The sequence below is a fragment of the Paroedura picta genome, chromosome 3 (assembly GCF_049243985.1).
Source record: "Paroedura picta isolate Pp20150507F chromosome 3, Ppicta_v3.0, whole genome shotgun sequence".
Classification (NCBI taxonomy): Eukaryota; Metazoa; Chordata; class Lepidosauria; order Squamata; family Gekkonidae; genus Paroedura; species Paroedura picta.
In genome coordinates, this window is record NC_135371.1 from 134,432,329 (window position 1) to 134,454,639 (window position 22,311).

At 41.6% G+C, this 22,311-nt stretch overlaps 1 protein-coding gene across 1 annotated transcript; it reads left to right on the forward strand.

Annotated features, from left to right (window-relative positions):
* Positions 1-394: 394 nt before the first annotated feature.
* On the forward strand, positions 395-21,624 carry UTP18 (UTP18 small subunit processome component). Its single transcript, XM_077328003.1, has 14 exons — positions 395-670; positions 1,117-1,247; positions 1,702-1,797; positions 7,939-8,018; positions 8,252-8,343; positions 9,094-9,219; positions 10,012-10,186; positions 11,893-11,993; positions 12,365-12,455; positions 13,545-13,668; positions 14,982-15,156; positions 18,858-19,000; positions 20,206-20,251; positions 21,050-21,624. The coding sequence occupies exons 1-13, from the start codon at positions 395-397 to the stop codon at positions 20,228-20,230; spliced, it is 1,635 nt and encodes a 544-aa protein (XP_077184118.1). The 3' UTR covers positions 20,231-20,251; positions 21,050-21,624.
* Positions 21,625-22,311: the final 687 nt, after the last annotated feature.

Below are 22,311 nucleotides of genomic sequence, written 5' to 3' on the forward strand. Positions count from 1 at the left end.
AATTGGGTCGCGTGAGAGGGAGGCGGGGCGGAGTGGGGTCGCTTGAGGAAGACCCCGCGACTAAGATGCAGGAAGAGGCCAGACTCGGGGATAGAAAAGGGGCGCGCCACACGTTGCCCTCGCGCCCCAGATTTGGTTAGGGCGGCAGCAAAAGAGCCTCCCGGAGCTCTACGGCGCCCTTTCCTCGTCCTCAGCATCGACTGCCCAACACTCCTGCTTATTATTTAGATCCCTCTTTCCGGTTCTCCTTTCTCCGCCCCGCCCCCCCGGGCAGCGAGAGTGTCTGCATCTCTATGGCGATTCACATGAAAGAAGCGGCTGGCCGGTCACGTGAAGGGGACGTTGCGGCCTACCTGTTTCCGGTTCCGCTTGCGAGTTCGCGGCCGGAGAAAGCATGGAAGCGGAGGGCGCCTCTCGGGGCAGCCTGCCGGCGAGGCGAAAGCGAGGGCGAGCGGAGTGGCGCGAAGGGGACGCGCGTCGCGGGGCTGGCAGCGAGGGTGACCCCCGCCGGGCCGCTGACGAGCCGATGGACGGAGCCCGCCGCGCTCGGCACTTGGCGCTTCTGGCAGAGACGTCTGCGGCGGACCGTGGCCTGGAGGAGTTGGTGTTCGGGGACACGGAGGAGGAAGAGGGCCTCTTAAGGCGGCTGCAAGGCCGCTCCTCCGCGCAGGTATCTGATAGGCTGGGGGGCAAACGCGACTTCAACCGGCTTCCTTTCTCTGGGCGAGGAGAAGCAGGGGTGGTGCTGAAGGCATTACGCGGGCTACTGAATTTCAGTATGTGTGTCGTGCGGATCAGGGACTTTGGTTTGCATAGAAATGGCAGACTTATTAATTGATTGATTATATTTCTATAACGGTAAGGGCAGTTTACACAAAACGTGAGGGATGTACATTGAATCGTAATAACAATAACAGTCACGACAGTGGTTTCCAAGTGGAACATCTAGAATTATAACAATTTATACAGCAATACATTGTTGATGATTGTATGTTTCAGCACTGGAGGCATCCTTCAGATGCGTGTTTGTCAATTGTCAGAGGTTTCAGAATAAATACAGGTAAGCAGGATGCTGTTAAGGCTGCTCTTTTAAAATGTTCTTTATATGTTTTCAAGCATGGCGAAGCAGTTAGTGGGAACCTACTTGAAGAGGAGTCTTGTGAGTCAGAAACTGATGATGAAACGGACAACTGTATGCTGTCTAAAAAGCCAGCATGGGTGGATGAAGATGATGAAGCTGTGGAAACGTAAGACAAATTTGTTACTAAATTCATTTATGAATAGAGAAAGGTTATCTAAAGCTGGTCTTCTAAGCAAGTATAATTGATTTATGTGAGACATACCAAGTTAACAAATTTGAGATTGTGATCTATTTAGCATCTTGAATTGGCCATATTATTTGGTTATTTCTTCATGATTTTGTTAACCTATTTTTAATATTTTTAAAAATATTCATTTGGTAGTTCTTTAGGACTTTGAAAATTATTGGGGGGGACCCATGAATGTAATGAAAACGTAGCTGCTTAACAGCATAATAAAATGAAGTGTGGTTCCCCTCTGAAATCAATTTATTGGAAATTTAGCTTCTTAACAACATAATCCAATGTATAGTAAAATCTGACATTCTCATTGACTTTAGCTTAGACTGATTGAATGGCATTGGAAAGTTTTGCAAATTTAACATTGATTTAATTTTTCTAGAATTGACATGACTCATCGATATAGGAAAACTATGATGAAAAGTGATGCAGAAAGAAAACTTACTAAGGAAAAGCTTCAGAGAAGACTTAATGAACAGTAAGTTTAGCAATAAAATGCAGGAAGTTGAACTATTGGGAACATCTTTTATTTAAAGTATGGTGTCTCATATTTGGTTAAATATGAAAGCTATGTATTCTTTTCTTCTAAATTGGCTTACACTGTAGTCTCCTTTGACTGGCAACCTGTAAGCTAATTTGCACCTGAAGACTTTTCAAACCAAATTTACTTATGTAATCTCAAGGGTGCACAGTTATTTTACCATATGATAATACAAATATCTTCTATACAGAAATCTAACTTAAGGAGATAATACATTCCTGAAAAGTGTGATGTAAGAATGATCTAGTATGCAAATGCATGCTGAAATTATGCAAAGATGGCGACGGAGCAGTAGCAGCGTTTCTAGAGGCTCTCCTACGCATTTTCTTTTCTAATTAACTCCTGGAGCTTGTTTGAGTTGCTTGTATTATCGTTGGTGCCACCTGATTTACCCTGAGTCTTTACATCCGAGCTTGGAACTCTAAACACCTGGTAGGACTCATTTATACTTAAATTCTGCTGTGTTTCGAGAACAGAGTGCCGTCAACTAAGAGAGTCTTTACCTTGGAGCTCACCGGGGGAGTTTACTATACTGAAGATAAGAAGCCAATTATCTATAGTTAGCAACTCTTGTTTCTTTTTTTTCCTGTCTGGAATTCTTCCTTGTCTGCTGTATTCAGTTTGTTTTGATTCAACACGCCTTAACACTAATAAGCTCAGTGGACGGGACTGCAGCGAGCTTTTATGTCTCTCTTCTCCCCTGAACATCATTTGTTTATTTGAATATCCTGTCCTCCTGACTGTTCCTTTCATTGCCTATTTGTGACAATAACAGCCTCTCACTTGTGAGCTTTAAGCACTTGTGAGCTTTAGGACTTTTGCAATGGGAGGTGGCAAAAGGGTGAGTAAGAGGGTGCGTGAAGGTGATGGCGATATTACCCCACCCCCTGCCAGCAAGCAGACAAAGATAGACGATTTTATTATGGCAAGTGGTATCTCAAAATATGCTGCCTCAACCTCAAACCGATTTGCTCCAATGGAAAATTGTATAATCAAGACTCAGTGTGAAGAAGAAAGAAAAGAGGGAGATGACTCAACTGCTTGGCTGTTAGAAGGCCAGGCTGAAGCCAATTGCAGAACCTCCGATAACATCCTAAGTGAACTCTCACATCTGACTGCCAAAACTGTGAACGCCTTATTTGAAAGAATAAAGCTTATTGAGGATAAGATTGACAATATGACACAATTGTTTGCACAACACTTCGGCCCCAACCTAGGCTTCAGTGGGAAAGAGGTATGTAATCAACCTCCCAAAATACTTAATTTTGACAAGAAGCCATTTGTTACAAATAATGGAGAGTCTAAAAAGGCCAGCATACATCTGCAGTCTTCGGAGGAGAGTTTAAATTACCAACTTAAGCTTCTGCCATGCAAAGTTTGTCTGGTTGTTTGCAAGTATGGAGACCATCTCATTCCTTGGAAGACAAAACAACTGGTGATACGTCATCTAAGTAATATCCTCGGTGTGAATACTTCTTCACTTGACTTAGTTCAAGTACAGCCTCTCTACAATCTGAATCAAACGCAAAGAATCTTACTGGAATTTCATAGCCCCAGGTTTCCTTCCCTACTACTCCGTAAGAAGTTATTTCTTCGCTCAAAAGGTATTTTCCCAGTTCGCATTTTTGAAAACACTATTCTAAAACCTTTATTGCCGAAGCAGCATACTAATCCCCTGATGAAATTGGGTAGTCACTCTGAAGAACCATCAACGGATGCTCGCCAGCAAGATTTGATACAGTGGACTGATCTACCCACTCAACCATGCTTGGATCCAACTCATTTTGAACCTGAAAACACAATAGAAGAAGACCTATTGAACTCCTACTCTGATCTTCCACCTACAGAGCAAAAAGAGATCACTACCAGATTGGAACATCTAAGGCTTAAGCTTTTGAGTACTTCAAAAGGCATGCACTCACAAAGCACAGAATCTCCTCATCAAAACAATGTACCGCCAGCAAGTACATCTGGGTCATCTCAGCCGCTGATCCCAACCTCAATTTTAACAAGTAGAGGGAAGCAAAACGAACCCACTACCAGCACCAATCGGGAGATCTTAGAGGGCACTCTGCCCAATGAAAAATCCAAAAAACCGAGAGAGGAAAGCACTACACTTGCACCATCATGTAATAATGGCTGTGTAGTCCTGGATCCGGAGGGAGATCTGAATAAGATCACAAATGAGCCCTGACAATTAAAGTGTTTGTCCTGGAATATTGGGGGGTGGAAGAACAAGCTCCACGACACTGATTTTTTAAAGTTTTTGCAAATTCATGACATTATTCTCCTGCAGGAAACATGGATCCAGGAACAGGATTTCCTTTCTATTCAGGGCTACAAGGCCTTCTCAGTCCCAGCAACCAAGATACATACAAAGGGACGGGGGCGTGGAGGCCTGGTTACCTTTGTTTCAGTTGATTTAACGGTTGATGTTTTAATCTTAGAAAATAGTCAGTACAATAACTTCCAGGTCCTATTAGTTAAGGGACTTTTCCCCAGAAGATTAATATGTATTAATGTATACATTCCACCTAATAGTAGTAAGAGCCAAGGAGACGATCTCTGGGACTCCCTGGCTGATACCATAGAATCCTTGCTCCTTCACTATCCAAATTCCTATATTATAATGGGTGGTGATTTCAATGCAAGAATAGGCTCTGGGGCAGTTGATGTAGGAGGTAATAAGAGTACTCAAATAGCCACCCATGCCTATCTCTCGGATCGTTCCTCAAAGGACAGGATTGTCAACAAATTTGGCCTCAAACTTTTAAAACTGCTCTCTTTGGCCAATCTACACATTTTGCATGGTACCAGCTTGGATATATCAGGAGGTGCTTATACTTACCTGTCAACTTATCGAGCTAGCACGATTGATTACATCACAGTCTCATCTGATTTACTTAACCTAGTAGCCAAGTTTGAGGTTGTTGATAGCTTGTTAAGTGACCACTGCCCACTGAGACTAACACTTAAAACTACTGGCAGTAAAATCTTGAAACCAGTTTCTGAATTAGCAGGTTTACCATGTTCTAGGAGACTCAAATGGTCTGATCAGCTTCAATCCAAATTCTCCCAATTTTTTGCAAACCCAGAAACAGAATCTTTGAGGCATGCTATCCTTCAGTCAGATAATGATGCTATCCAAATCTGGGAAGCTATTACTACTCTCCTAAAGCCGTTTCTTGTTAATAACAGACCAATCAAACTTTCACCATATTCAAATAATGGCTGGTTTGACCAAGAGTGTAAAACTCTCAAAAAATATATAACCCACACCATGAGGAAAGCAAGGAGAAATACTAATGAGTTCTGGATGCCCCAACTTTTGTATTTAAGATCACAATACAAAAAATTAATTAAACAAAAAAAGCTCGAACATGCCAAATCCTTATGGAAAGAATTAGATCGGGCGGTTTCTGAGAAAAATGACTCACGTTTTTGGGCACTAGTCTCCAATAGTTTAAACACCTGGTCCCATCATCTGGAGGCTCAAATACCAGCTAAAGATTGGGCCCTGCATTTTAGCAAGGTCTTTGGAGCCCATTTGGCTTCACCCCCAACAGCCATGTCACATTTACAACATATCCCTCCTGATCTAACAGATCTCCCAGTTTGGCCCACAGTTTCAGAGGCTGAAATCAAAGGCCTGATCTCCTCACTGACATCTGGTAAGTCCCCAGGGGAAGATCTGATCCCTACAGATCTTTATAAAGCCTTTCCATCATGGTGGTCTCCTATATTAGCAAAAACCTTCTCGCAAATTAACAATACAGGCCAAATCCCCCCTGGATGGAAACTTAGCATTGTTGTGCCCATTTACAAAAAAGGGGACAAATCAGCTCCAAATAACTATAGGCCTATTAGTTTGTTAGACATAGCAGCAAAACTGTACAGTAAGTACTTACTGATTAAGCTGGAGGAATGGGCAGATGAAAATCATATTTTATACCCACATCAAGCTGGATTCAGAAAGGGCTTTAGTACTATTGACCAATGTCAGATACTTCAGCAACTGGTCTATTCAGGGATAAATGGCCCTAAGAAAGTGTTGTACGTTGCATTCGTTGACTTGGCCGCAGCTTTTGATTCTATAGACAGGCAGCGCCTATGGCAAAAATTAGCAGACTTGAACATTGATAGGCGGCTCCTATTTCTGCTGCGGGAGTTGCACTTTGACACTTATGCTCAAATTAGAGTGGGAATTTCTGGCTCCCTAACCAACAAAATTCCAACATGCAAGGGCGTCAAGCAGGGATGTGTGTTGGCTCCCCTGCTGTTTAATTTATTCATTAACAACATTGTAGAAAGACTCTCTGGCCCACAATTTGTTTCTCCCATACTAGGAGGTCAAAAAATATCTATTTTACTCTATGCAGATGACATGGCCCTAATTTCCCTCACAAAAATTGGGATGCAAAGACTACTACAACAACTTGGTGCTTATTGTAAAGAAGAAGGTCTTAAAATAAACTACGATAAGACAAAAGTAATGGTCTTTAGAAAAAGGGCCAAAAAGTTCTCTTGGAGCATATCTGGAAATTCTGTTAGCCAGTGCAACTCATTTAAATATCTGGGTATCACATTTAGTGAGAGGTTGAATTGGAAACTTCATCTGGACACCATTAGAGCCTCTGCAACACGCCTAGTGGGCACTATTCTGAAGTTTTATTATACAACAGGAGGCTTCCTCATCGATCCAGCCCTCAAATTATACAAGTGCAAGGTTATCCCCCATCTTTTGTATGGAGTAGAGGTCTGGGGATGGAAGGAAAACTTCATACCTAGGCTAGAATCTGTTCAAAATATATTCTTAAGGCGAATTCTAGCCCTACCTAGGGGAACTCCGGCTGTTTTGATGAGGGCAGAAACAGGTCTGCCTTCTCTTAGTGCCCGAGTACATTTGGCAATTTTAAAACAGTGGAAAAACCTCAGGTTAGCCAACATAAACAAATTTAGTCATCAGTCCTTTAATATAATGTTATCTAAGGATCCAGCACGGCATTGCCTTATTAATAGCCTTATTGCACGCTACTCCATCCCCGATGACCTCCTAAATCCTTCAGCTAATAACTCTCACCTTAGAGACTGGATCTTCAAAAGTGATGCCCAGTTAGACAGAATGCAAATTTTGGAAATTAAGACAGCAACATGGTTTAAGCGGTTTAAATATGACCATCGTAGATCCTCTTATCTAATGAAAATCAGTAACCATAATCTCAGAGTAGCTTTTACATCACTTCGATTCGAAACGATGCCTACAGAGGTACTGGCGGGTCGATTTAGCTGTACGCCAAAAAACCAGCGTTTCTGTATTTGTGGTGCACAAGCTCTGGAGGATTTACCCCACTACATCTTTGACTGCTTACTTTATGCCCAACCCAGAGCCAAATTCCTCAATGAGACCTTACGGGGTTCTAACCCTCACTCCGTTGCTGAAAAGATAATCTATCTTTTATCTGACCAGGTTGATGATGTAACATATAAAACCGCCCTATTTGCCTTGGCTGCAAGGAAAATAAGGGCCAATGTTACAACCACTAAGGCAGCCTCTTAACACTCTTGCACTTTGTATGCTGTTTCAGTTCTTTGGTCTTAAATTTTATATTTTTATACAGTTCCTTTTATTCTATTTTACTGTTTGTAAATTTGTATTTTATATTTTGTAAAGGCCTATGGCTATATACAAATAAATGTATCTTATCTATCTATATATGTATATGTACTGTGCAAGAATATATAATTTCCCAGAATGGAAGATTTGGGGATGATGCGGTAGAGAGAGTTTCCACCATGTTATCTCACAGACTTTCAATAAAGCAGCTGGCTTGAGCATTTGTATCTCAGGTGGATGTGTATGAATAAGAGGACAGGAAGGGAATGAATGACCTTATGTGTTCTACGAATCACTTCCACTGTTCTCCTTTATGCTGGGTTCATAATGCCTGTCCCCCTGTTGGCTACTTGGCTAGTTTTCTGTTAATGAATAATTAACTTATTAATTTTTCTACTTTTCTAAATGAATAGTAGTGTAGTGTTATGTTTATTATTAGTAACATGCAGAATTATTGTTCTTAGATTTCAGAGTGCTATGGGAGGAACCCCTTCTTGGGCACAGAGGTCTATGAAGACGAAAAATAGAAAAACAAAAAAAGAAGGTATGTATGAGGGGCATTCTGTGTTGTCAGCCTAAGCAGAGAAGGTCATGATTATTCAACAATAAGTTCCACTGAATTCATTGGGACTTCCGAGTATGTAGTACACAATGGAGATGTGTGGAATACATTGATTTTCTGCATAAAACTTTTTACTGCCATTTCTCATAAATGTAAGTGAACTCAATCGGGTAGGTAAAACAATAAATGTAGTAATCAAAATAATTGTTTTTAAGATGATAGCGAAGAAGATGAAGAGGCTGATCTGCTACGCAAGACAGGCAATTTTGTGACCGCATCCGAGTCTTTACCAAGAGGTATTCTACAGGTAAAATATTTATTTATTAAATTTATATCCTGCCTTCCTATTTGAACTCAAGGCAGGTTACAAAGAATAAATCACCCCATAAAAACATCCTAAGAAAGCATTTCCCAAGACTGCCAGATCCCTCCTACCTCCCACGGTCTTCTAACATTCTGTTTTGTTTTTATGCACATGTGAATCAATACCTGCAGTAGACACCACGACAAACAGAAGTCTGTGCATAATAAGTATGAACAATTTGTGTCTGGGCACATGAAAGTGGAGCTTTCTGAAAACAGGAACCATCATATGAAAAAAGAAATTCAAGATATTAATTATATAAATATCGAACCTGTTACTTAAATAACAAGTTTTATAATACTGGAAGTTTCCAATACTAACCAATTATATGTTCTGTTTTAAGATATTGGCTTTTCAAATTGCCTTTAAAGTCTTTTAATGGGTATTTTAATGGGGATAAGACGAGCCTACGGGGAGTGGCGGGAAATAAATCTAATAATAATAAATAACTGACTTTACAAGTAGTAAATTGCATCTTACCTATCAGGACAAGAGGTTTCATATTTCTTGTCCATAAGTATGGCACCGGTATACAAGCAGCAGGTTTACTAGAATATATAAATTTAGTTTTGAAGTTTGTTCTTCTATGAATTTATTTATAGATATGCAGCTGCACACTGACTATATGCACATTCTGCCTTTTGTTTATTTTATACATTTGCTGTATTTATAGCCCACTGTTCTCTCTTTCAGATGAAAAAGTGCTTACATGCTAATAATGACCGTCTGTCAGATGCAAAACTGACAACTGTGCAGTTCCATCACTCTGCTCAAGTTGTTATGACCGCTGGGATTGATCAGTCTGTATCACTGTTCCAGGTAAAGAGTTAACAAATACATCATTTTTATGTTTGGACATTCTAGACTAAATGATTAAAATTATATGTAGCTATTTGTAGATTTTTAATTACATAGTACATTATTGCTAGCTTGGTGTAGTGGTTAGGAACACCGACTTGTAATCCAGCAAGTCGTGTTTGATTCCCCGCTCCTTCACATATAGCCAGCTAGGTGACCTTTGGCTCACCATTGCACTGATACCTGCTGTTCCAACCAAGCAGTAATATCAGGGCTCTCTCAGCCTCATCTACCTTACAAGGTGTCTGTTGTGGGGAGAGGGAAGAGAAGGAGATTGTAAGCTGCTTTTCTGGTAGAGAAAAGTGGCATATAAGAACCAATTCTTCGTGTTTGTTTTGCTTTTTTCTTTATGTTCTTGTTGGTTCAGACATATTTGGCAGGAATGAAATACGTATGTGAGATATCAAACTTCATTACAGCCATAAATCTAGCACACGTGCAGCTGGTCCTTGCCCATTGGAATGGAAGCAAAATGGTATTGTGAAATACCAGCACATATATGCTTTGAATGCAGTCTTTTGTTTGGGAAGGAAGTATAGAATCATAGAGTTGGAAGGAGCCATACAGGCCATCTAGTCCAACCCCCTGCTCAACGCAGGATCAGCCCAAAGCATAATTGATGTGCATGTGCTTATTCGTAAGGCTTTGATATTTACATTTATGTTGAGCTAGTATTTATTCTTACATTTTACTTTTAGACCTATTAAAAATGTGCAGCAAGGTGACAAGTATAAAACATTTCTTTTTTAAAAGGTGGATGGTAAAACTAATCCAAAGATACAAAGCATCTATTTGGAAGACTTTCCGGTCTACAAGGCACGTTTCAGTGCAGATGGAGAGCAGGTTATAGCCACCAGTATGCGTGAAAAACTGTTCTATATATACGACATGATGGGCGGAAAGATTATTCCTGTAAACCACATCAGAGGTAGTTTTAACCTTCTTATCTTTTTACACACTCAAAACAGATGTGAATGTTGTCTATAAGGGACAAGAATATGGTGATGTTTTTTTCTGAACTAGATAGAAAAACTTTGGCAAATATTTTGCAATATGCATGTCTGCTTTTACTAGAAAATAGATGAACCAAAGTTTGACTCCGGTGGCACCTTTAAGACCAACAAAGTTTAAATTAAGGTATAAGCTTCTATGTGCACATATATTTCTTCAGATACAATGAAACTGACAGTTACCAGTGCAAACAAATGTTAGCCATATAAACAAAGCTTGCTATTCCAGTTTGGTCCTTGAATCTGATAAACACCTTAATTATGCTGGATGCTAATTTGATGTGTGTATGGAATGGTAATTTTCATTTTGTTGTATCTGAACAAGTGCATGTACGTAAAAGCTTATATCTTGGATCAATTGTACTCAAATTTTATTTTGCTGCTTCAGACCAACACAGCTGAATCTAGAAAAATGCTTCATTAAGTGCTTTTGTTGAGTTGGTCATGTATCCTACTTGATCATTAAAACCATACTAACTTGTAAAAATGACAATCTGTTTCCTTTTCTGGAATGTGATACACCATAGAGTAGCTTTCTATCTGTGCCCAGATATGAAGTGGATGCAGCTGGCTATATAGGATAATCAAGGCAGGTGATAAGCAGAGGCTGGTTTGCCATTGCCTTCCTCTGCCAAGTCTGCCTTGGTGGTCTCCCTTCCAATTCGAACCCAGCTTAGCTTTTGAGATCAGGCTGTGCTATGTTGGCTTTGCTCTCTAGAAGAGCATTTATAAAAAAGGAATACTTTTCTTTCATATATTTGGGCCTGTGGCACCTATAATAAAAAGACATCAGTGTTTAAAGTGTGAACTAGTTACTGTGTGTTGAAAAGTCAGTAAAAGGGGAAAGTAACAAAAATGATTGTGTACACCCAAAGAAGCATAAGCCTGATTCACTTGCTACAATGTGCTATATGTTTAAAAACAAAGTAAGAATGCAACTTTTTAAAACTGTTAGACACTTTAGCAATTAGAAAGTCTGTTATAGCAGTGGTCCGCAACCTTTTTTGCGGTGCGGACCGCTGCCGATGAGTGGGAGGAGAGGCCGACCCAGGGCTCCACGCATGCGCGACAGCCCCACGCAAATATACATGCGTGGACAAATCATGCATGTGCGTTTGCTCCCAGCGGGGCTGCAAACAGACATGCTCGTCAGTTTCACGCATGCACGAGCCTGCCATGCTTGCGCTCCAAGAGGGGGCGCATGTGCGAAACTGCCACACGTGCGTGCTTGTGCCCCCTCCGGGCGCAAAAGCGCATGTGCGACAGGTCCACGCATGCGTATTTGCACCGTTAGCGTGCTTGCGGCTGTGTGTCCCTCTCACCCCCATCCTGCAGCGAGAAGCGTGCCGAGCCGCAAGCTAATCGGCTGTTTCGGCCTAGTGAGCTTCTCACTGTGGGAGGGGGCGGGGAGAGGGAGTCGCAGCCCGGTTGGAGACCACTGTGTTATAGAATCCAACCTCAGCTCTGTAAACCACACGTATGACAGAATTGACTTGTACCCAGGTTAACACACAACTTTTCTTATAACCATGGCTGAGTTGGTATAACAAATCGCTATCTGGAAAATAGCTTGTATGTATATTGGAGCTAAGGAATATACTGCTATTTTTTTTTCTCTTTTTAGGTTTAGAGGAGAAATTTGTCAGAAAATTTGAAGTATCTCCAAATGGCACATTCCTCCTCATTTCTGGGCTTTCTGGATATCAGCACTTAATATCTATGAAGGTAAAACTTTAGCTTGAATGTTTAGAAAAAGAAAATTGTTGGTTCAGACTTGTTCAATTGCACTGGAAAGCTAACTCATTATTTTTAATATCACTTGTTGATAGTGACATCTTAATAACGAAAATGGTAAATTAAATATTTTGCATGCTAATTTTTTCCAGTGGGGCTGGTCGGTTCATGATTTGTAGGATTTTGTGTCTAAAATGCTACCACTGATTTATAATCTATTTGCCTTATATGGTTTGAGTTTAAATCAGATTTCCTTAATGAAAAATTTATGATGGATACTGTCTTCCCGAGAGAGACCAGGCTTATGTCATTTAAGCATCCTATGAATACTTGGGTTGACAAACATTGCATCTGTATTCTAGACAAAAGAATTTGTTGGCAGCATGAAAATAAACGGAAGAGCTATTGCTTCATCTTTTTCTCCGGATGGCAGTAAAATCTACACACATTCTGGTGAGTCCTTCCATTGTCACAGCAGTACTGTGGAAGCATGTATCTGAGAATTATTTAATTCAACCTCTATTGCTGTTGTTTATGGCCAGCTTTAAAAAGCAGGAAATAAAAGATAAACTATTCACATCTATCTAATCTAAAATACAATAAAATTCAAAATTCAATGCAGACTTCCCATAAAACAGCTGAAACCAGGATAGTTGTGGTAAGCAGTGGCAAATCACAACTTATAGCAATCCTGAAGGATTTTCATGGCAAGGCATGTTCAGAGGTGATTTGCTATTGCCTGCCTCTAGGTCAGTGATTCTCAATCTGGCAGGTTGGGACCCCTTTGGGATCGAACAACCCTTTTAGAGGTCACGGTAGGGCAAGCAGCTTGGCTGGGGGAGGGGCACCATCCACACAACAGCCTACGGGGTAGATCGAGGTAGAGCGTTGTCTGTCTGGAGCAGTGGAAAAGAGAGATCGGCATGGTGAGATAAGAGGCAGAGTTGAACTGAGAAACCCTGGGCGAAAAAAACAATTTAGATACAATCATGAACAATGGATCTTCACACCATTGGTCAGTTTCGGTTTAATTTCTGTGAAAGAACACTTGCATAATTATATAGTTGGGGGTCACCACAACATGAGGAACTGTATTATAGGGTCATGGCATTAGGAAGGTTGAAAGCTACTGCTCTAGGTTTCCTTGGTGGACTCCTATCCAATTAGTAATTTCGGCGGCACATGCACGGCGCGGCCCTGATTCCCTCTCCCCGCCCTCCCACAGTAAGAAGCTTCCCGGGCCGCAAGCTTGCAGCCTGGGAAGTTTTTTACTGCGGGGGGGCGGGGAGAGGGAGCCGCGGCCCGCAGGTTGGGGACCACTGGCCTGGGCCATCCAGTTAGGGTGGAAACTATGTACCAAACTAAAACAATAACAGATGATAGTTAATATTTTAAACGTTAAGCTTGGAGAGGCAGCTTTTTCTTGTTCTATTACAGTTCATGGTTTAGCAGACAGTTTTAAAACCCAGCATTGCAATATGATTTGTAAGTGGTCCTTAGTATTATTCTTATGAATATCTTCCTTATGTGTATGTCTACTAGATGAAGGTGAAGTCTTCATATGGGATGTGAAAAGTAGACGGTGTTTGAACAGGTTTACTGATGAAGGTTGTCTATGTGGTACATGCATTGCAGTCTCAAAAAATGGCCAATATGTCGCTTGTGGGTAAGTGAAAGTAAAATCAGCAGACAAATTCCTTTGAATTACGCAGACAGATATCTCTAGCATACAGTTCTTTGTGAATGCTGGAATTGTTGCAAGTTGATGTCATGGGTAGCCAGACTAGAAGGTGTAGCACGGACACATTCAGAAAAGGGGACAAGGAGAAATAGTTTATTGTGCCATCTTGGATTTTCTAATAGATAAACTAAAAAAATGTTTATATTCTGGTCTTTTAAAAAGATATTGAATACATTTTATTTGTGAGTGGTACTTGATAAGCAAAGAGGGCTCTTCTGATTTGAAGATTGTCTGATAAGTGAAATTTTGAGCACCCCTTCACAAAGGAATGGATAATTTTATTCCAGACCCATTCTGTGAAGCTGGTTTCTAACTAGCTTTGGCTAATTTCACTATTATGAAAATGGAACTACTGAATTCTCAGTGGGACAGTCACTGTCCTGAACATGACATTTAAAATATTTATACATTTCCAAAGTTAACAGTTGTCCAAGACAGTAGCACAAGCTGCAGCTCAAAGATCAGGGATGTTGCCATGTTTTCCTTCCCACCAACAGTCGTTGGAGACCTAAACAGGTCTGCTCAGAATCCTAAGGTTTGGTCAGTGTGGCTTACTCTTAGAAAAGGGTTCTTAGAGTTGCACTGAAAATTCCCTAGGTTGCAGATCTCACAGTGACTAATAACCACACAGGTTTGGAGGCTGCCTGGGGTTGAGGGAGTGGGGCACAATTGCCCACTCCTCCCTTTTCTATTGACATCTGCTTGCTATTTATGCTAACAGAGTTAACACCTGTAATGGGTAGGAGCCCCAGGTTTAGCTAATGTAGTTAATAGCTATAAAGAGATAAAAATCTGAAGTGTCAGTTCTGGGGGGTGTATGTGCATATGTGCATGCAAAACACTTTTTAATTAATCCCAGCTCCACAATTTTATGCGGGAGTCTGCAACTGAAGTTCTTTTGGTAAAGAATGGTGATAGGAGTATGTTCTGGAAACTGAAATGTTCCAGCTGGCTTCTGAATACTGCAGATTTGTACCCTGTCTGGAATGTGTGTAGCGAGATTTTGTGATAATATTGAAACCACTTGATTAAGACCTATAGGTCTTGCACGGTTAACTTGTTAGTTGTTGGGAAGACATACTATATATACATATGTAATGTAACTTATAGTTGTGTGTAAAGATTGCCTCTTGATGCATAAGAATGCACAGTGCTTATTGATAAGTCATGGATGGTGTGCTGGTGTTTCCATTTTGTGTCAAAACTGCTTGTAGACTGTGAAATGTTCTTCTTTATAGTTCCAGTTCTGGAGTTGTGAATGTGTATGCCCATGATGACTGTCTCAAAAAAAACAATCCTAAACCTCTGAAAGCTATAATGAATTTGGTCACAGCTGTTACATCATTGTCCTTCAATCCTACCTCAGAAATACTGGCAATTGCTTCCAATAAAACAGATGATGCAGTGAAACTGGTAAGAGATCTCTCCCCCCATTTAAGTGAAGGAATAACAACTTCAAATTACTTGTTAGCTGGGTTCTGTGGAACTGCTCAGGCTCCCTAGAACTTTGGCAAAAGTTTGCTTCTTTTGGCTGACTAACCTAGCTAAAGTTTTACCCAGTGGGTAGCCATATCGGTCTGAAGCAGCAGAATAGACTTTTGGTTGAGCAGCACCTTTAAGACCAACAGTTCATTTAAAGTATATGCTTTTGTGCGTCCATGTACTACTTCAGATACATTGGAATGGGAGTTACCAGTCCATATGTAGAGGTAGAGGGTGAGCAACAAATTAGCATGCAGCAGAATGAAGGCCTCCATGCTCAAGAGATGATAAATGGAGCATTAATTACTCTCACTATTTCACGGTTAAGAAGGGTACATTAGCTCATCAGTTTCCAATTTTATATATTTATTTCCTTCACTATGTTTCCCCCAGAAATTAAATCAAACAAACGGTGACCATATGAACTAAACATGTTATTCCAGTTTGGTCCTTGCATCTGTTAAACAGCTTCATTATGCAGTATGTTAATTTACTGCTCACTCTCTACCTTTATGTGTGGACTGGTACCTTCCACGTCAATGTATGTGTGTCCATACAAAAGCTTATACCTTGAATAAAAGTAGGTTGGTCTTGAATGTGCCCAAGAAAACCCAAAAGGGGATAGTGTTACAAAATACAAACCTAACCATCCAGTAGTTAGGAAACAAAAGGTTAGGTGTCCACAAAATATAACTATACAAATTAAATAAACATTTATTGTACACAACTTACTTAATTTATTCCTTTGATTTATATACCACCCCTCACTATGACATCTCGGGGTGGTGCACTTAAAACCAGTAAAGTTCGAAACATACATCTACTAGAAAGTAAGCCCGCCGTACTGGGAATACAGCGGGTGCTAGCGGACGTTGGGAGTGCGGCGGGGCGGCTCGGCGGCTTCCCAGCTGGCGGCCCCGCACCCGAGGCCTGCTCTGGTCCCGCGCGGCAAGGCCGTAGCAGCCCCCCCCCCCCCGGGCCATGGCTTATCTGTGACAGAAGTGGCCAGGCTGGGGTGCCGCATAGGGCGGTGCTGCTGGGGGCTGCGGAGCCGCATTTTCCGCAGTGGGCGGCTGCTCCTGGCAGCGTAGGTCGGCGGGTGAGGTGGGCTGTTCGCAGGCGGGGCGGGGCCAGCGCTGCAGCCATCGCGGGTGCGTCTTCTGGTCGGGCTGCTCCCAGTGGCGCTCCCGCAGCTGTGGGCGGGGGCTGGGCATGGTCTCGCGGGCCAGCAGGCAACTTGTCCTGTTGGGAGGCGGCGCGGCTGGCGGCGCAACATTGGGCGCTCCTTGCGCCGTTGGGCGCCGTCAGATCGTCTGAGGCGTGCGGCTGGGCAGCGACCTGGCCCGGCTGTGTGGAGGCAGCAAATGACGGTGGGCGGCCGCATGCGGGCCACGGCAGAGGGCGGGTGGATTGGGAGGTGCTTTGCGCCTCCCGATTCATCAGCCCAGCGGCAAGGGACCAATCGCGAGCCGCACTCTGCTCGGCTCGCCATTGGTCCCTTGCTGGCAGACTGACAATCGGAGGGCCCAATCCATCCCTTCCACCTGCCTAAAAATCAGATTGGGCCCTCCGCTTGTCAGTCTGGGGGAAGGGGCCAATCGGCACCCTTCATCATCACGGACAGGGCCCGCCCTCGGGGCCCTTACCGAATTATTTTATCCACTCCGCTACAAGCGGTTAAAGATTTGTTAACAGAGTGAAAACGGATCTTAACAGTCATCATGTCAACATCAAAATTAATTTGGAAACATTGAAACAATAATGATAATTTGGAGAAGGAGGCCATGCGCTTGGATCATGTGTTTAAAAAGTTCCCTGACATAGATGGATCTGGTTTTGGGGAAGTCTGTTGCTGGCATTCAGCCAAGGGCTTTGTGGAAGAGCTCTGTTTTGCAGGCCCCATGGAACTGTCCAGAGACTTGGCATACAACTTAATTAAGGTATTTAACAGAGGCTTTCATATATGCACACAAGCTACTGGCACACACTGGAACTATTTCGCAACTGTGGAGGAGACTTACATTTGATAAATGGTCACCTATCAGTTCCATTTTTATTGAGCTTGTTATTCATAGAGAATAGTTTTTAAAAAATCCTACTGGTTGCATTTTCTACTGTATCACTTGTTTGTTCAGAATTAGACCTCTGAGGAAGACCAATATTGGGGTCACACGTATTACGTCTATCATCATTGTCTACAAGTCTAGCATTGTATTGTGCATATTTATTAGCCTATGGGTTCTTTATATATTAACTTTATCAGTTGTGCACAATAAATTTTGTATATTCCTATTTTGTGGACACCTAATCCTTTGGGTCTTAAAAGTGCTACTGGAGTCAAACTTTGTTCTGCTTCAGACCCACCCACCTGAATCTGTCTAATTAAAGTTTGGCATGCTGTAAGGTTTGTTTAATTGCTTTTTATACTGACCCCTCCCACAAGCACAATTGAGGCAGTTCACAATAATAAAATACATAAAAAGACACAATTTAAAACCCATTAAAAGATCTTAAGAATCCAGAACAGCCAGGAAGGGTCTCCATCCCTTCCACCTGCCTAAAAATCGTCTGCTAACTTACCTGGACAGATTCTGAAGCAGGAATAAGGGAAGGCTTGCATAGAGTGAGTTGCTGTAATCCAGTCTAGAGGTGACCATTGCATGGATCACTGTGGCAAGGTTTTCTGGGGTCAGACACGGTGCTAGTAGCTTCACCCGGCAAAGATGGAAGAAAGCCAGCTGAACTACTCTCAGGATCTGAGCTTCCATTGTCAAGGAAGAATCGAGGATCATGCCCAGATTCCTGACCAATTTCATCGTTGTCAGTTGAGCTCCGTTCAGGCTGGGGAGGCATGCTTCATGGTCTGATTGTTTCCCGCTTATCCAGAGGACTTCCATCTTTGAGGGGTTCAATTTCATGCAGCTATGCTGAAACCATTCCGCTATAGCCTCCAGGTATCTGGCCAGGGAATCCAGGGGTGTTATCAGACTGACTGTCTATTAAGAGATAGAGCTGGGTGATGTCAGCATATTCATAACAACCCAAGCCACAGCTTTGGACCAGCTGGGCAAGAAAATGCATGCAGATGTTGAACAGTGTTGGGAAGAGTATCACTCCGTGGGACTCCGCATATGAGTTCACGATAGTGTGACTAGTTCTCTCCAATCATTTTTTTTTCCCTCGGAGAAAAGAGAGCAGCCATTTTAGGACTGTTCCCTGGATCCTCACATCAGCAAGGCAGTGAGCAAGGAGCTTGTGGTTGATGGTGTCTAATAGTATTCTAATAGTATTAGCGCCAAACTGCCTGGGTCCAGAAGTTATCTGTCGGGGCAATGTACCATATGTATTTTTGCAGATCATTATGGTGTGTTTGAAGTGACTTGTTATGATAAGCAGGGTGTTGGAATCAGGTTAACCACAATGGTTTGATGAACATGCTGAAGGTCTTTTTAGGTTTTTAGGACTGAAACCAGTCCTAAAACTACTTTTTTACTAAAGTAGTTAAAAAACACTGATATGTTGAAGGACCTTTTACTATTCTTGAATTAAAATGCAAGCATTTGATAGCAAAGCACACTTCTGTTAATCATCTGACAATTTATGTTTTTGCTTTGTCCCACTCTTCTTAACAGGTCCATATTTCTTCTGTTTCGGTATTCTCAAATTTTCCTCTCTTTGGAAGAAAGGAAATACACTTGGCTCAATCCATGGACTTCTCACCCAGAAGCGGATTTTTTTCTATAGCAAATAATAAAGGCAAAGCTTTATTGTATAGGTACGTATTGGATTAAACAAATAGAATTGTGATTGTACTCTCATCCTGTTGCTTCCTGGATGTTTTTAGTACATTAAAAGCTTAGTTAACTGGTATCTATGTGGAATGGTGGTTGCTGGATTGCTGAATATGCTGGTTAGCGAAGAGTAGGTTTTTATATGCTGCTTTTCTCTACCCGAAGGAGTCTCAAAGCGGCTTACGATCCCCTTCCCTTTTCTCTCCCCACAACAGGCACTCTGTGAGATAGGTGAGACTGAGAGAGCCCTGCTGTTATTGCTCAGTCAGAACAGCTTTTGCCTTGTAGCAAAAGGGCAGCAGCACCACCATGCAAACAGCAGCCATGCCTGGCACCTGGCTAGAACCAACAGCCCACTCCATTGCTGCCTGCTTGGTGCTACTGATGCTTGCCAGCAAGCCCTGCCAAACCACAGCAAGAAGATAGCACTGGGCAAGCTATGGGTGTTGCCATAGCTGCTATCCAGCACCACCCATGCCCGTTAGCTGGGTTGTTCAGTGAACTGAATGCTGGACAAACTGACTATATGTCCCACTTTTCAGATGGTTGTACCCAAAAGGTATCAATTACAAGACCCAATGTATGTCATACTAATAGGATTAATTTCTAAAATCTGATAATTTGATATGAGACTTTGCCTTCTAGGGATCAAAGTCTGGGGTGGACGTGCCCTTCAGCATACTCCTTTCTTTAGTAAAATACATACCTATCTCTGCACCCTTAGCCCTCTCTCCCCAAAACTTGACCCACCCTTTGATTGCTTAGGTGTGGCCAGGCCAGTCCTCCTGGATCTGCCAGTGCCTTCCAATTAGGCCTCAGTTTGGGAGCATTAAACATACTTAAATCAAAGTCACTGAAATGAATGGGATGAGCAGACCCATGGTATTCAGAATTAGATACATATTCTTAAAGCAAATACAATCAGCTCATATAATGGCTGCATTACACCCATTGTGTAAATTCACTGTGAAAATTACTCTCATTGTACCTGAGGGCTTGTACATAATTGTGTCCTTTTTGATAAAAGAATAGTGTTTGGGGTTAGCCTAATGGGTGGTAAATAACTATAAAAGTTCAGGAAAAAAGCTAGGTACTACTGATATGTAGCTTTTTAAGGTAAACTGGCTCATAGCAGTTCAGAGTGAACCTCTCAAGTTATGAAATGTTTAACTCTATTTTAATGTTCCAGGTTGCAACACTACTCAGATTTCTAAGCTGCCTACCTTTAGAGTGAGGTAAGTTACCTATCAACAAAAAAAGAATTGCTGGCTGCATAGTTTAGCTTTTCTTACCCCCCAAATCTCGGCCATTTCACCAATATGCAGATGCTTCACCTGTCCAGCTGAGTTACTGCTAATTCCTATAAAGATGTACAAATCCAAATGGTGTGGATTTTCTTTAATATCACTATAATAAAGCACATCAGCATTTATTTATTTTATGTCCTGCCTTTCCCCAAGGGAAGGCAAAGCAGCTTATATTGTTCTCTTCAGTTTTATCTTTACAACCCTGTGAGGTAGGCTAGGCAGACAGTATGTAACTGGCCCAAGGTCACCTAGAAATCTTCCAAGCTTCAAACCTGGGTTTCTCAGATCTTAGTCTGACACTTCAACCACTGAGGCTTAAACGAAAGAAAATTAGGTTTGTACCATAAAATAGAAGGGAAAGAAGAAACAAGGTACAAGAAAGATTATTTTGTCCAGGGTGGGAGTTAGAGAAGTTTCTGATTGAGGGCCCCTGAAAAAGCTCATTGTGAAACACAGTGGGATCTAAAAGATCAAATAAACTGTTCTTCCTTGTTCTTTTTCCCTCAATTTTTTCCCTTCTGAGATTTTAAGAGTAATTTAAGTATTTTATCCTGACTTGAATAGATGCATCCATATAGAAAAGCTCAAATATCACTTCCCTTTACCTAGGCATTCAGTATTGTTAGATGCTGGTGCATCATTATTCTTAAATTTTTGCAACAAAAATGTATATTGTAGGGTGCAGTATTTTTCACATGTGCTGACAATGTGTTTTTATCTTTACAGATCTTTACAGACACTGTAATATGTGGCTTTAAGAATGTGGATGGATTTCATTACGTTTGGTTTTTATATTATCTTGAGTTATGAGTTATAATACACAACTAATGGTAACTTCCCAAACTGGTCTCCAGCCTTTTGCCTTTACATGACCAATGTAATAGTGAAAAGAGCACAGTGCATAGAAATAAGGGCTAATCTACACATGCAGAGAGTCATGCTGCCAACAATGCAGAAAAAACTGGAGAAAACAAAAATGGTAACGTGGAAAGAGGAGTTGCAGCTTGTTTTTGACATTTTAGATATGCAGGGATTTTTTTTCTTGGAGCAGACATTTCTTGGAGCAGACAGCTAGACATTTCACTCCCGTCACTTGGCAATCTGGAGTGATGCATTTCATGAACAAACCTTTGCTAAAAATGCATTTGATTTAAAGGAAATAGTGAATAATAGTGAACAAGCAGTACATTTAGGGGATGGAAATGTTAATTTTTTAAAATCCATTAAACAGAAATTTTGGTATTTTCTATTAAGATTAATGAAAATGTTTACATGTAAAATATATCAATAGTACTTTTTAATTGTGAATGTAATTTATTTATTCTATTCATTTAATTTATATACTGTCCCTCAAGATAATGTCTCAGGGTGGTATACGCGGAACAGTAGAGACAAGAAGGTACATAGAAATAATTTGCAACAAGAAGAGAATCATAACATTCATAAACCGTCAACAGTGTTCATAAATTTAGGGGCATTGTTCATTGCGGCATTTGCAGCAAATAAGAGAGAATCATAAGGGTCAAGCAGCAATCATAAATTTGGGGATGTATGTAGCAACAGAGCTGCCTGGCCAGGGATGGGTCCAGGTTGCAAGGGAAGCCTGTCACTGCCCTCAACCAAAAGCTTTGTTTTGCAGGCCCTGTGGAACTCTGAGTTCCAACAGTGCCTTGATTTCACTGGGGAGCTTATTTCACCAGGTTGGGGCCATGGTTGAAAAGGCCCTGGTTCTGGTCAAGGCCAGGCGAACTTGTTTGAGGCCACGGAGCACCATCCTGTTGGAATAAATGGAGTGTAAGGAAGCAGGTGGTCCTTGAGGAACACAGAACCCAGACCACATATGGCCTTGAAGGTGAATACCAGCACCCACCTATGCAAAGGAGAGGTTGAGCTTCATATGATGATGCTGAAACCAATTCACTGCAGCCTCCAGGCATCTGGCCAAGGAATCAGGAGCTATCAGGCTGACTATATAGAGCTGGGTGTCA

Bases quoted from the DNA above. Each gene is read 5' to 3' on its own strand.
- UTP18 (XM_077328003.1), top strand. From the start codon at position 395: ATGGAAGCGGAGGGCGCCTCTCGGGGCAGCCTGCCGGCGAGGCGAAAG. The intron at 1,798-7,938 runs GTAAGTTTAGCA...TATTGTTCTTAG, and splicing joins CAGAGAAGACTTAATGAACA to ATTTCAGAGTGCTATGGGAG. The intron at 19,001-20,205 runs GTACGTATTGGA...TTAATGTTCCAG, and splicing joins GGCAAAGCTTTATTGTATAG to GTTGCAACACTACTCAGATT.